The sequence below is a fragment of the Rhinolophus ferrumequinum genome, chromosome 20 (genome assembly GCF_004115265.2).
Source record: "Rhinolophus ferrumequinum isolate MPI-CBG mRhiFer1 chromosome 20, mRhiFer1_v1.p, whole genome shotgun sequence".
Taxonomy (NCBI): domain Eukaryota; kingdom Metazoa; phylum Chordata; class Mammalia; order Chiroptera; family Rhinolophidae; genus Rhinolophus; species Rhinolophus ferrumequinum.
This window is the reverse complement of record NC_046303.1, coordinates 15,256,911-15,272,689: the sequence shown is the minus strand read 5'-3', so window position 1 is coordinate 15,272,689 and position 15,779 is coordinate 15,256,911. Positions and strand designations below refer to the sequence as shown.

The 15,779-nt window shown below is 48.2% G+C and overlaps 1 protein-coding gene across 2 annotated transcripts in view; it reads left to right on the top strand.

Moving 5' to 3' along the window:
• Positions 1-676: 676 nt before the first annotated feature.
• Positions 677-15,779, top strand: part of NFE2L3 (NFE2 like bZIP transcription factor 3) — a 28,040-nt gene continuing 12,937 nt past the window's right edge. For both annotated transcript variants that reach the window (XM_033088477.1, XM_033088479.1), the window contains exon 1: positions 677-1,392. In XM_033088477.1, coding sequence (XP_032944368.1) covers positions 817-1,392 — 576 coding nt within the window. In that variant the 5' untranslated portion in view covers positions 677-816. The remainder of the gene's footprint in view (positions 1,393-15,779) is intronic.

The following is a 15,779-nucleotide window of genomic DNA, read 5'->3' as shown; positions in this document are numbered from 1 at the left end:
TAGGCTTTACATATAATAGTTCATCTGACCTCACCACATCCCTATTGGACAGGCACTGTTATCCTCCTTTTACAGATAAGAGAACTGAGGCACAGAGAAGTAACTTACTCGAGGTCACACCACTGGCAGACAGTGGGGTTGGAATCGGATTCCAGGGATCAGATTCCTGAACCCAGTGCGGCAGCCCAGTGTTCTCACGTAGGTGGAAGCCCTTTGCAAGCTGCCAGTACCTCAACTTTCTCCCCCAATCTACACATGCGGTCCCTTCCCACCCATCCATATCCCTAATCCCTGGCCCCTTACTCCCACCCTCGCGTTCAGCTACGACAGCCCAGCCCACCCGCACAAGGCTGAGGGCCACTTCGCGCCCACAACTCCGGCTCCCAAAAAGCTTTGCGTTCCCCGGAATAAAGAGCCTTTGAGCTGGGGAGCCCCGCCCCTCCCGCGCGGCCCCTCCTACGGGCGCGGGCCTCGGGCGGCAGTGGGCGTGTCCCCGGCGGCTGCGCCCGCGGCCGGGGGCGGGGCCTGGCCGCCGCGCGGAGCTGCTAGGCGGCCGGGCAGGCTAGCTCTGCGCGCAGGTGGCTCCTCCTCCGCCTCTCCGGAGCTCCGGGCACGGTGCAGGCTGGCTTGGGATCGCCTTTGTGCCGGGCTCCGGAAACCCGGGACGGCTGCTGCGCTCCTGGATCCATTGTTTCGCTTTTCTGCCTCTTCCGGGCAGGTGCCGGCGGCGCGAGGGGCCCTCACGTGCCACAGCGGCCGCTGGAGCGCTGGAACCCTCGGGCGCCGGCAGGGGCGTCCCCGGGCGCGCGGCGTGAGATGAAGTACCTGAAGCCGTGGTGGTCCGACGGCGGCGGCCTCCTGCACCTCACTATCCTGCTGAGCTTGGCGGGGCTCCACCTGGATGTGGAACTGGACCTCTACCTGCTGCTCCCGACGCCAACCCTGCTCCAGGATGAACTGCTGGTCGCGGGCGGCCGGACGAATCCCGCATACGCGCTCAGCCCCTTCCCGGGCTCGGGAGGGTGGGGGCGCGCGGACCACCTTCACCCCAAAGGCCGGGAGCCGGACCCCGAGGCGGAGCCCGAGGGCCAGCTGCTCCGGGAAGTACGCGCGCTGGGGGTCCCATTCATCCCCCGTACACGCGTGGATGCGTGGCTGGTGCACAGCGTGGCGGCCGGGGACGCCGACGGGGCCCACGGGCTGCTCGGCGCCGCCGCTGCCTCGTCGGCCGAAGGAGTCGGCGCCAGTGCCGACGGCGGCGGCCAGGCTGCGCCGGAGAGTGGCGGGGACCCCCGAGCGGCTCCGAGTAGCCCTTTGGCCGCTGGGGAGGAGGAGAAGACACCGGCGGAACCGACGGCTCAAGTGCCGAACGCCAGCGGAGGCGCGAGCGAGGTAACGAAAGCGGGGACGCGAGCGCGATGCTGGGAGAGCTGGCCAGGAGCCCACTAGGGTGTGAGGGACCTGTGGAGGGAAGCACACCCTCTGTCCTTCCACCTTCGGTCCCTGGGTTGCTGTAGGTTCGCAGACGGCTCTGCGCCTTCCTTTTTGTGAGTCGGAACGAAGGCTGTTAGTGCTGGAGCTGTGGCTTTTAGGTTTTTGAGAAATCATCCGTTTGGTTGTAGGGGACACCTTTCTTGTGTAGGGGACACCTTTCTTGTGTTTGGTGGCTGTCCAGGATAATTCGGGGGTGGGAGGGGAAGGGAGAAGGGATGCTGGTAGTTTCCTTGCCCACGGCCTTCGTTCAGTGCCTCGTGCACGCTGATAACTTTCTGGAACCCGTGCCGGACCTGCAAGATCCGAAGGAGCCCTTGGCCTCGGTGAGGTCGCACGTTTCTCTTTAAGAACCACGTTTCGGGCCTAACGCGATGGCTCCCACCCGGATTTTAACCCAATTGCAGTTTTTGCGGCCTCCCTGGGTTAAGGAGCCATGGTCAGTGTTCTGTGTGAGGCCAGCTGGCAGACTGTCCCGCTGTGACCCAACCATCCCCGGCGCTAAAATGCGTAACCGCTTGGCATAAAAGAGGTATGCCGACAATCACCTAGGGACTAACAGGTTCCCTGTGACTCATAGGTTCAGACCCTTTGGTTTAACTTCCTTTTGAAACAGTTCACCAAGATCTGTTGATTGACGTGTCTGTTGCCCCTAATGGCCCCTTCCAGTCCAAGGACGCTTAATCCCAATTTCCCCAAAACCGCCTTACCCAAAGTTCCTTCAGAGGGACTTTTAAAATTCTTTCTTGGCCCAAACCTGAGTGTTATCCATTGATATCGATCAACAAGTGTTCCTCGGACGTTGTTTTTGTGGAGTGCAATCTTATGCAAAATGGAAATTGGGGCTAGACAGGTTTGTTTGCTGCTCTTCAGAATTGCCCTTTGTGTAGGCAGTTGTGAGACGTTTTTGTAGGCAGTTTGTGTAGGCAGTTGTCAGACGACTTCACCCTCTCCTGGAGGGGTCATTGTGCCAAAGTGCTTGGTGATTCACTGTTATGCAGATTTGATCCCTTCCTCTTCCTGGGGCCAGAACTAATGGGGTGGGGGTTTGCGAGAGTCTTGGTGGGCTCTTGTCTGCTCTCAACCAACTGGGAAGGTTCTTCCCACACATTCAATCTGGTCGCTCACCAGAATCCTCTGCCTCCTTAACGGAGGTGCGTGCTGCCCTGTACCTTTCCTGATTCTGTAACATACGGAATGAAACCCAATGCTGGATGCTGTACCAGATGGCACCCTGCCCCCCTCACAGCTGAATACCAACTGGTTTGCAAAGTATACAGAGACCGGGAGGGAGGCGAGGCTCATACTCTGCAAGGACTCCCCTCCTCCTCTCAGCATCACCTGGTTGGTACCTATTTAGACAAGCGAGACAGGCTCGGGGGGAGCTCCGGGGCCTAGACCAGCCAGACCTGGGTGGCTCTGAGGCCAGCTTTCCTAGGGCAGAGGGTGAAGTTCATAGGCCATTCTGGAGTTGCCTTTCCCGGCTAGCATGTGTGGACCTGCTGTACTGTGGTAGCTGGTTATGTGCATACTGGCGATGGTCAGCTGTAGAGCACCTTAAACAGTTTGCATGGCCAGTTCACCTTTATTGGTAATGCCATCAACCAACTAATACTGGTACCTCAACCTTGTGAGTGAGGTACACAGGCCGGGCAACCTTATATCCAATTTGTACTTGAAAATAGAAGCCCAGCGAGGTTAGAGGATTTGGCTAAAAGCACACAGTTAATTAGTGCCAGAAGTGGGGCTAGAACCTGTTTCCTGACTCCCAGACTGGCACATTAATTAAGCACCTGCAGTATACTCGGGTTCTCTGGACAGACATGCAGCTGGAATGGGGTAACACCCATCACTACTCATTCCTGGCCCACTGTCTTCAGTGCTGGATTGACTTTGAAAAGCATATTGTACCATCTGTAATGCTGAGGTTACGATATGAAACCATGACTCTGGGAGAAAATGGGCTGAGAAAACACCGGTTTTTGGAATTCACAAATCTGGGTTTGGAGGCATCACTTTACTAATGTGCCCTCTTATAGGTTACTTTAATCACCCCAAGCTTCAGTGGTTCATCAGTCAAGTGGGAGAATAATGCTTACCTCTGAAGTGTTGTGCCAATTAAGTGGGAAAAGCATATGAAGTGCCAGCCCAGAGCGTGGAATGCAATTTATGTTCTCTTCTTTCGCCTCCATCCTCAATCCACCCTCCTTAACCTGTTCCCACTCACTTTATTTTGTTTTGTCTTGTTTGCCTATTTGTCTGGGTTGGTTGTTAGTTAAGGGTGTGGGTGTGTGTTGTTGCCTGGTTTTGAATCCCAGCTCTACCATTTACAGCTCTGTGACCTTCGGCCAGTTTCTTAACCGATCTGTGCTGCCTTCTCACCTGCACAATGAGAATAATAAAGGTGCCTACCACGTAGGTTTATTGTGAGAAACAACTCATTCCACATAGCAGACTTAGAACTATGCCTGTTGTGTCTTAAGTGCTTAATAAATGTTAGTTATTGTTACTGTTACTTCAAAAAGGGGAGTGCTTTGCCTCACGGGAACATCACAGGTTTGTTCTGTTTTTAAACAGATCATTCTGGTGGCTTACATTTGAGTTGCAGGAGACTCCGGTTTTATAGTACAATTTTTCCATAATTTTTGTGCAAAAACATTTTGGCAGAGGGGATTTTTCCCAGTATCAAAAGAAGTACTGCTTTGGTTTCACTTCTGAGTGGGGCCAATCGCTATCTGAAAACAGAACCCGGAATTCCCCAGGGCAGACATGCTTCCCTGCGTGACCACAGCCATTCACTCACAACCGAGGAAGCACGTGTTCCTCAAAATAATGCTCGGGGGAAACAAAGAAGTGAACGGTTTTTGCAGAATTGAATGTGTGAGCATATTTGAAGATGGGGTGAAGGCGTACAGCCAGCATCAGTATTTCAGGGAGCTGTTGCCACTTCGAAACTGAGAGGGCTTGTGGTCGTCTTGATATGGTTTCATGACCTGGGACAGGCACCCTCTGCTGGCGGAGGGGTCCAAGAGGACCTCTTGATTTATTGCTGGTTGGACTGGGTGGGTTTCTTCAGGTCACAGGCAGAATCTGATACAGTCAATACTTGTTTCTAATAGGAAAGGGAAGAGAAAAGTCCTGGATTATTAAAGTAAAAAGTGTTTTTCCTTCAAAATCAAAGAATGTCCCTGATGCTTGGGCAATTGGAGATAGATGAAATTTCGAACACTTGCCTATTTTTAACTCACAGCTCGGATACAGAAGTAGTCCGATAATTACATACATTGCAGCACCACAAAGTTTCCCAGTAGGCTCTTCCTTTTGCTTACTTACTACAGGACAACGTAAACACGCCCCTGTGGTTGTGATGGGACAGGATGGCATAGGTCACTGTATTAGTGTCCAGAACAAAGTACTACAAACTGGGCGGTTTAAACAGGAGACATGCATTGTCTCACAGTTCTGGAGACGAAAAGTTGGAGACCAAGGTGTCGGCAGGGCTGGGAGAGAGAATCTGTTGCAGGCCCTCGTGTCTGGTAGTTTGCTGGAAGTCTTTGGCGACCCTTGGTTTTACTGCTCTGCCTCCATCTTCACATGGCATTCTCCTTGTGCGTATGTCTGTATCCAAATTTCCCTTTTTAAAAGGATACCAGTCAGACTGGATTGGAAGCCCACCTATTCATCTTAACTGATTACATCTCTGATGCTCCAATTTCCAAATAAGGTCACATTCTGAGGTACTGAGGCTTAGGACTTCAACATGAATTTTGAGGGATGCGATTCAATTTGTGACACAGTCACCGCCTCCCTTTTCCTGGCAACTCTTGGGGTGTTCAGCTTGCTTAGCAAATAGGAAGCTGTGTGAAACTAAGCTGTTTCTGGAAGAAGCTGGTTTGTGTGTGATCGTTTGCAGCAGGACTTGGTATATGCTCGTGAGCAAATCTGGGGTGTTTTGCTGGCTCGATATGCAGGAACCATGGGGAACCTATTTCCGACTTTTTGCAGTCACCTCAATTGGTAGCTTACGAAGACATCATCTTTGCAGTTACCTTGCATCGATCTCCTCTTCATTCCCCCTACTTCTCAGCTCAACTCAGAAATCAGAATGCAGAGCCCAGGCTCCCGTCCGAGGCAGGCGTGCCTGGTGGTCAGGCGCTCCGGCACTGGAGTCAGGCCAGCTGGGGGAGCCGTAGGTCTGGGCTCCACTGCTGGCTGACTGTATGATCTGGACACACTTCTTACCCTCTCTGTGCCTTGGTTCCCTGATCCTTAAAATGCGATGGTAAGAGTATCATGCACGTGCAGCAGGGTTGGTACATGGGAAGCCCTCGATGACGTCCGCTACGGCTATTAATTCAGCTGGGGCTCTGTAATGCCCCTTCCCCCATTTATTTCTGTTTGTCCTACTGCCAGTGCTCGTTTCCAGAGCACGCCTTGGTATTCTCCACTCTCCTTTGGGGAGCCTCCACTAGGTCATTACCTACCAATTTAATATTTTGTCATTCAAGGCTCCTTATTTGGCCAAATGTGACCCAATTCCCTAACTGCCTTAGCTGAACTCCTTTCCCATGATCCTCCGCTTGTAGCCTACTTTCCAGCCAAATTTTTCTCCCTTCTTTTCCCCAGACAGCCCCATGCTTTTCCTGCCTCGTACTTTGTTACCTTTGGCCAGAATACCTCCTTTCATTCCTCCCAAGTCTTTTCCTGTTAAATTCTCATTCATCTCAACTGTCACCTCATCTGCAAGCATTTCCTGTTCTTTTCCTTCAAGCCCTATTATAGAAATATCTGTAATATTTCTCTTGTGGGGCTTTGCATTCTCTGCTTTGAACCGCACTGTCTTGAGTGTGGAAAATGCCTCTTTAACCTGCAAGCAGCACCCTTGACAGGGTGAGACGTCGGCCAGTTCCACCAGCATCTGTTGAGCACTCATCCATTCCTTCATGTTGGCTTGATACCATGAGCTTGAATGTGTCTTGGGTCCTTCAAGGCCAGAGTCCAACTAGAAAGTAGGTCAGATCTGAAATCCTGATGGGGCATCTGACCATTTAATGCCAATTTGAGTGGATGGGGGCAGTGGAAAGCAGGCTTTCAGGTTGGCATTATAATTAATCAGGTGGTGAAACAGGATTACCTAAAGTTACATACGTAGCAAGTTAGCAACCTTGCCCGGAATAGAACAAGTCACTGTTCTTTGCAACCAGGTAAAGCATGCCTTCCACCCACTACAAGTCTACAGGTGTACAAACAAGCTTCTCCTATTCATATCGTGGCAGGCTTTCGATAAGAGTAGTGTATTCTCAAAATCTAGTTGCTAAGGATCTCTATTAATATACAGACACATTTCTGGGCAGTTGAGACTGGCGAGGCTTGGGTACACACCTGCTGGTTTTGGGTTAAGTTGCAGACAGTGGTTGGTGGAGTCTGGACAGTGGCATAGATGCCGGACCTGTGGTCATAGAGTCGCAACCTTTTGAGACAGGATACGACTCAGTATCAGTCAGGTTTCTCCAGAAAACAGAACACACGCACACACACACAACTTCTAAGAGATTTATTTCAAGGAACTGGCTGCCAATCGTGGAGGCTGGCAAACTCTAGCGTAGCTGGAAACTCAGCAGGAGCTGCTGCTGCAGGCTTGAGGCAGAATTTCTTCCTCGGGAAAACCTCAGTTTTGCTTTTGAGACTCTTCAGCTGATTGGATGATGTCTTAAAGTACCAGGTTGGTTGTAGCTGTTCGCCAGGTCTATCAAATACCTTCACAGCAACACCTGGGTTCGCGTGTAATTGAATAACCGAGTACGATAGGCTAGCCACATTGAGCCCTAAAAGGAGTCGTCACACCGTCCCAGATCGTCTCTTCCCAGGCAGTCTTTGCGAGAGGAGAATATTAACCTCTTTCTGGGAGAGTGCTGGTGAGGATTAAGTAACAAACACTGCATGTGAGTAGATGTTTGGCAGATGATTTGTTCTTATTGCACCAGAGCTGGGGGTCGAATCTCCAGGAAACTCCTGTCCCACTGGGTCATGCTGGGACCTGCCTTGGCGAGAAAGGAACCTTTCTCTCCGGCAAGGGAGAAATCATGCCGAAGTGGTTGAACAGCCTGGGGGTGTTCCCTGCTGAGAAGCTCAGACCAAGAAATAAACAAGATCGTCAACTCAAATATTGGAAGAACTGTTATGTGAAGGAGGCAGAACTATTTCAGTGTCTTTCCTTGAAATACAAGGCCTTTTGTGAACATAACCATCATGCCATTAGTACACCTAAAAAATCAATTCTTTGACATCATCAAATATCCAATCAGTATTCCAATTCCTGAATTATCTCACCAGCAGTTTTCCATGTTTGGTTTTTGGTGGGACCCACGAGCCAAACAAGAGTCAGACCTTGCATTGAGCCAGCTGTTTTGCATGATAAAGGGATATTAAGACAGGAGCTTCATTTTTGCAGGTGGAGTCAGCTCTTCCCACCACTGCTGTTCTCATCTTTGTGATACAGTGTGAAGCAAGTGGGAGCCGTGGGGGTAGTGGTGGTGCAGTCGGGCTTCCGGTGGGAAGTAGCATTCACCGCATATGGCTCGTATGAAGGGACTTAATGAATGACTTCTTACAGGAGCGGACAGGGCTGGGGGCACCCAGAGACCTGGGTGAAGAGTGTTCACAGGGCCAGGGAGGGTGAGCAGGAGCTGTTGTCACATGCAGATCAAGAGGGAGAAATGCCTTGGCCTCTCCTATGCTCGCCCTCCTGTCTCCTGCTCCTGCCTCCCACTGATAGACCCAGCCGGAAGCCAGCCAGCACGGGAGCCCCAGAGTTTGCAGGGGACAGCTTCTAGAGGACACACGTGCCTTTGCAGGGACAAACAAGTACCAGGACAGTGTCTAAGAGATGGCTGGTTCTGACGTTAAAAATGCCTGCAGCCAAGTCCAGGTTCTGTTACTTACTTGCTGTGTGACTTTAAGGCAAGTTGCTTAACCTCTCTGTGCCTCAGTTTCCTCCTGTAAGAGGGATGCTGAGCAACTGAAATGAGATCATGTATGTGGTGCCTGGCCCATAGCGAGTGCTCAATAAATGGGAGCTCTAATTATAAGAAACTGCTGTTACAAACCATGCGGGCCAAACAGGACACAGTCTCTCTTTATCTGGCTCCTTGTTTCTCTCTAGACCTGATGACTCCAGCTGGCCTCCAGCCTAGAGGTGGACTTCAGAATCCACTGGCTTTCCCCCCTCTCTCTCTGATGTCGTCCTTCTCATAGGTACCCCACTGTTCTTAGTCTCTGAAGATTCATCCAGTCCTCAAGGTTAGCGCAGGTCTGTCCTTCCTCCCACCGATGAATGAAGGAAAGGCCCCGCTAAGCCCGCTGGGACTGTTCACAAAGGTTTTTCAGGGTCACACTCTCCATCACATTTTCCAGGTCCCAATACAGGATGATGAGCAGGCTTAGAAGTCACGTTTCCAGTTATCAGAACTTCAGAGACTGGGCAAGAAGAGACAAGCCCAGGTTTGCTCATGTCTTCTTCCCATTGCACGGACTCAGAAAACCTTCAGTGGTGGCCAGGGTGAATTGACAGCTGAAGGACAGATATCATAAGTTTCCAGGCCAGTAGGAAAGATCCAAATAGTTGTAATTCTAGAGAGAATCGGATCAGTGTCATAAGAGAAAACCTGGAGGCCATGGGATTTTAGAGCCAGGAGAACCTGTGTTAGCTAAGGGGCCCACACTGAGAGGGTTCTGGATCCGGGCATCGTCTGAGAGGGGTTGCTTCCCAGAGGACTGTGGTGGGCGGGGGGGGGGGGGGGGCCTTTCTCGCAGGGGCCAGTTCAGTGTAAATCACTGGATTTGGGGTTGTAATTAGACACCCCAGCTCCCAGGTTTACGATGGCTTCCTATGTGGAGCGTGGAAACTTGCTTTTTTTTTTTTTTTTTATTGCGGCCCAGCCCCACAAGAGTAAAATACCACCTACACACAAATAAAAAGTCCCTTAATGATGGGGTTAGCTTACCCATTCTTTGACTTACGAGCATGGACCATGAATCTCCAGTATGTGCAGTAGTACTTGTAAAGCACACGTGCTCTGCACCTCAAATCCATGTCAGAGTTGAGAAAAACAGGAAAAGAGCAAAGAGTAATTACCGGCCACCAGGGGCTGGCACTGCTTTCTCTTCACATCCTGATTGAGTTGCCAGCGGTCGGTTGGTCGTTAATGGCAGCTCCTCCGAATCAAGAAGCAGTAGAAGGCAGTAGTAATTGATGTCTATATAGCCTCTTAAAAATGTATGAAATGCTTTTTCTCAACTAATTTCTTAACATGGAAATACAAAAATGTCTTTTCACAGACGAGGAAATGGGGGAGGGGTCAGAGTGGCCCACGGTCCCACAGCTGGTAGGACGATGGGCCTTGTTCCTCAGTAGTTTGGGGACCTGAGCCCTCTTGGCCCCAAAGCTTTTGTGGGGCCTCGTGGACTGTGCAAGGTACATTACACGTGCGAGAGGCCTTTTTCCCTTTGTCAATGGAAATATTATAATAACATTGAATCCTCCACCGCTCCCTGCCTTGCGACTCTGGTCTCTCCTCTCTCCCGTCAGGATAGAATTGTTAACTGTCACGAATTGGGTTCTCTGGGAAGGGGACTCCGAGGCTTGACTTGGTGTGCAGAATGTTTATGAGGGAGGACCCTGCCAGCTACAGCTGTGGAAGGGAGGACACGAAACCAGTATGACTGGCCAGAAGCAGGAGCCACGCTGTGGTGCAGGCCACGGGAGCTCTGGGGCTTACTTGGCGAAGGTGCATCACAGTGGTCCCACACTGGGCCGAGGTGCTCAGGCCTTCGTCCCCTCCCGGCTCAGTTGTGGGAGGCGGGTGCCCTGAGAAGGCTGTGACCTTGGCCAAAGTCGCTCTTAGCAGCTGAGGCGGTCTGTAAAGGCACAGCTGGATGCCGTCTGCCCACTGGTCCCCAGCAGCTGCCACAGCCCTTCCTGGAGGGGATTTGGGTTACACAGCTCCATGGGCAGTTGCACTAACCTGGGGACAATTCTCATTCATCCCTTCTTTTTTTTCCATTTTGTACCACTTTATTCCAGCCTGAGCACCACCCCAATATAAAACTAAACACTGGTGAACCGTTTTCCTTACTAATTCTGAATTACTGTAAATGTACAAGTTATACTAGCAGTTCAACGCTTAACTAGATTAAATCATCTTTGACACATTGTAGGTTTCATATAATGAAAATACCTAAAACAATTAGTGCAATATACTGAACTGATAGAAATAAAGTGAATTTTGGAAAACAGGGCTACAAGATTGTTACTAACATACTGTAGTACTTGTGTTAACAAATTATTGGTACGTTGTTTATTATGGTTCTAGCCATGTAGGAACAACAGAAGCCCCTTCCCTCCAAAGAGGGCAAAAAGGAAATAATCGGCTTTTTAAAAAAACAACTACATTTTGTTTATTTTTTAAGCAACTCTTAAAATATTACAGAAAAGTAATAAACATGGAGACTACAATGCAGTACCCTATTTACAGCTGAAGATCGAATTTAAAATAATCAAGTTTGAATGTACATAATTGTTAGTGCATTGACTGTATTATGTCCAAAAGGAACAAAAGCTCCCTCCTGCCCCCAAACAACAAAACCTGTGTAATGGCCAGCAGTGTCATTCATCACTTCTTACAACACACGTTTCTGTTAGCTTTACTCGTATAAGTGATAGTTGAATGACTAAGTGTCGGACTAGCTACTTAGTCGATAGTAGCTAGTAGTAGATAAAGACGATATTTATTGAATAGCTAAGGCTGTACAAGTTTAAGTATCTTTTTCCCCCAGGTCTGCGGAATTCAGTCAACACTTTGCAGTCTGCCATCAAGATTCTTGATTGTTATGCAGTCCTTTTTCCCTGTGGCCTTATAGATAGAGTGACCATTTGGGACAGTCTTGGGGTATGCCTGTTGTCCACCCTAATTGTTAATAGCACCCCCTTGCCCTCTCAAAAAATGGACTGTCTGAGGTGATAAATGATACAGCAGTTGTTCATAGACCGCTGGAGTGTCAAAACGGGAACGTGCCATCTCAGGAAACCAGATGTTCAACACTGAAATGACTTGCCCCAGGTCTCACCTTCTTCTTCTCCTGCCTCTCTCTGTGGCCAAAGAGGAAGAGGAAATACTACAGGCAGCAAAGCTCAGACTCCTGCTCTGACTCCTACTTTCCTCCCGGGCTCCTCTGGCTCCTCATGCCTCCTGTCTTTAAGATACTTAGGCATACTCTTCCCTTCAGCTCTGTCCCCAACTTTGGTCTAGAGCCCCGCCCCGCCGTCTTCATGGTCACCACTTGTTTCACATGGACGTTGATACCGCCAAAGATTATAGCCGCTAATGAGCTGCATTTGTAGCCTTCTAAGTAGCGAAATATTGAGAAACAAACCCAGAGTGGGTGGGGTGTGAGGAAATAGATGTGCTCGGACACCACCGATGACAGTGTAAATGAGAACTGCCCTTTTTGAGGGCTGTTTGGCAAACCCCAACAAAGAATTTGAAACCACCGTCAGTATAATTTCTTTACAAACAAACAAACAAACAAAAATTGGTGCTGGCAGAATTCAAGAATTCTTTCACACTTTCCAACAAGGAATTCCGTTATATAAAACTTCGCAATTCTTTTTCAAAACTGGCATGCCAGTGATACCAAGATCTTAAAAACAACAAAACAAAAGCACACATACATCAAAGACATTCAGGAATCACTCTTAGGCATATTCATGTGAAACAGTAAAATATTAGCAAGGCATACAAAAAAATACAGATGCGAAAAGCACTTTTTTCATGTTTATGTTCTCCATTGCCGCCTAAAAACATGTCCCAAAACATAATGGCTTAATACAACCAACATTTATTATCCCACAGTATCTGTGGGTCAGAAATTCTGCAGCAGCTTAGCTGGGTGGTTCTCGCTCAGAGTCTCATGAGGTTGTAATCAAGATGTTGGTTGGGTTACATTTATCTGAAGGCTTGATTGGGGCTGGAGGATCCACTTCCACGATGGATCACACCTGGCTGTTGGCCAGGAGGCCTCCATTCTTTGCCAAGTGGGCCTCTCCATAGAGAGCTTGGATGTCCTTACAATGTGAGCACTGGCTGTTGTTACAGAGAGGGCAAGGAGGAAGCCACCGTGCTGTGCACCATCGCTTCCGCCTTATTCTGTTTGTGAGAAGCAATTCACAAAGTCCAGCCCCCACTCAAGGGGGCCATAATAGTTTGTGGACGTAGTTTCAATATCCATTTCTCCTTTTCAAAAATACCCTTAAAAGTAAGAATAGATAGATCTTCCTACTACCAAATCCTTAAATATATTCTTGCATCCACTTTCTACTGCTTATGTTGAAATAAAAGCTGTATTTATTTTTCCTTTCAAAATCCATCCTGCCACTTGTGCTTCGGAGTCCATCCTCTGTTGCCTTCTGGCAGACCTTGCTGTGCCATTACTTTTTCTCCTAAGTCATGCCCTTACAAACATACTTTAGTGTCTCTCATCTTCCAAACAAAACAAAACACTGCTCTGACCCGTTTCTCCATTCCATAGCCAGAATTCTTGAGTGAATCATCTGTACACTGTTTCCAATTTGTCACCTCCCATTTACTCTTCCACATAGTGTGGCTTCCACACTAAATTGATTTTTCAAAGGCCACTAACAGCTTTCTTATTGTCAAATCCAGTGGATACTTTTCTGTCCCTGTGCAACCTCCAAGCAGCATGCAAAAACATAATCAACCACTCCATTCTTCTTGAAACCCTTGGATTCCTAGATGTTGCTGTCCCCTGCTTTTCCCCCAGCCCCACTCCACTTCCCTTCCTTAGTGTCTATGCTGGCTTCCCTGCCTGACCTCTGAATGGACGTTGCTGTACCAGTGTTCAGCCCCTTCTCTGCTTTGTACCCTCTCGCAAGAATCTCATTAGTTCCTGTGTTTTGTTTTTCTATGTTGATGTGTTCCCAATTTGTACCTCCAGTTCAAATCTTTGCTCAAAATTCCAGATTCTTGTCTCACCACCGTAATAAATATTTCAACTTGACTTTTCACATCTCAAATTTAACATCCAAAATGGAAGAACTCTCTGTTTCCCTTTTACACCGTTCTCTTCATAACCATCTACCAAATTATTCAAGCCAGAAATCTAGGAGTCATTGTTAACTCTTCTCTATCTTTTATCTCCCATTACTAGTGCATCCACAAGCCCTTTCCTTTCCCACAATATATCAGGGATTCTTCCAGTTCTCTATCGGTTACCAGCACCTTTTCCCAGACAGTCATCTACTCTCACATAGATGATTGCAATGGACTTGTAACTGGTCTCTCCACTTCCGCTCTTGCATTGCTGCAGAGACTGACTGGATGGGAGGGGGTGAGTAAAAATGATCTGATGCTACTACTGACCAATGAAAAAAGGACTAACAGAAAAAGGGGCAAAGTCCTCAGACAATTCACAGAAAAGGAAAGAAATGCTTTTGAAGTTGTGAAAGATGTTCAGCCTCACTCTAATAAGAGAAAGATAAATTAAAACTACAATGAGAAACCAGTTTTCATCTACAAATTGTTGACCGAAAAATAGTATCGACCAGGTGTTTCGTCACCAAAAAGGATTTATTTTGGACAAAGAAAGGATTGCAACCCAGTGCGTGCAGACACATGCACACTCCGGCCTGCTTGCCAAGGTGGAGGGAAAAGGAAGTTAAGGGAAGGGTAAGTTAGAACTGTAGTGCTTTATTATAAACAGAGTTATTCCTGTGGGATTCTCACGTGTAGAGTTCTAGCCATTAGTAGAGCCTGAGAACTTCTGTGAGCCCTAACTCTTCCCATAGACCCTCCCAGCTGGTTATGGTTGCTTAAAGTTCCAGTTCGTTTTTCCTGAAATTGACCCTTTTATCCATTGTTGGTAGGAATTTAAATCATAAACATCTTTGAAGGGCTACTGGGTAGAATCCATTAAACAAAAAATGCACACATCTGTTGACCCAGCATAAATCCTAGGAATTTGTCCTACTTCCACATGTGTGCAAAGAAGTATATATGAGAACGTTTTAAATGTTGTGTTTTAAGAAAAGATTGGAAATAACTAAACATACATCAGTAAGAAGCTAATTACATTCTGGAAACAGGCAGATGAGTAGTTTGGACATTATGCTTTTTTCACACAGCTCTTTCTATTTCTTTAGATCTCAGCGGAAATGTCACCTCCCTGAGAGGCCTTCCCTAAACACTCTTTTTAAAATAGGTCCCCTCTTTCTCCATTCACTTGCTGTAAAATTTGCAGTTACAGTGGGACCTCGGTTTTCAAACATAATCCACGAGTTCTGAAACGTTCGAAAACAGCCGACAGCTAGGCCGCAGGATCTTGCACTCAGCGGAAGCCGTGTGACATGTTCGACTTCTGAGTCGTGTTCGAAAACCGAAGCATTTATTTCCAGGTTTATGGCGTTCATAAACCAAAATGTTCGTCAACGGAGACGTTCGAAAACCGAGGTACTACTGTATTTTGTTAGTTCACTTGTATTTTTGGTTCCCTTTACTTTTAGAATGTGAGCTCTGAAGGGGCAGTCTAAACGTATTTTTTTCACTATTGTGTCCCCAGCATCTAGTGTGGTATTTGGCACTCAACGGATAGGTGCATTTTTTATTTGATGGATTATACCCAGTAGCCCTTCAAAGATGTTTGTGGTGATTTAAATTCCTACCAACTCAAAGCATTCCCATTAAATTTCATGAGCAAGAGAAGACTGTTAGGTGGGATGATGTGATTTAAATATATATTTGGTCTTCATCCTCCTTTCAGGCCCAGAGCTCTTCGAGCCCTTGGAATCGCCTAAAAGTTAAGAGCAATGAGAGCGTCTTTTGTTATAGTGTTTGGTCTTTTGTCCTCAGTTTCTGAATTAGAAACTGAGCCCTAAAGGTAAAAGGAGTGTCTTGTTATTCGTAACCAGCCCCTTTCAGCCACACCTGATTTACATTAATGTGATGACTTTTGGAAAGCCCCTGAGGATGGGTGCGGGTTGCCATGGGAACCAACTCTGATTTGGAGGTTGGAACTTCCAGCCCCAGACCTCTGGGGAAGTGAGAGCAACTGGAGATGGAGTTCAATCACCAAGGCCAATGGTTTAATCAATCGTGCCCTTGTAATAACAGGTTGGCTACCTATGGAAAAGGCCAGGGGTGGAGAGCTTCTGGGTTAGGGAATACGTCTGTGGAGGTGCTGGAAGAGTGACGCCCTGGAGAGGGCACATCTCTCTG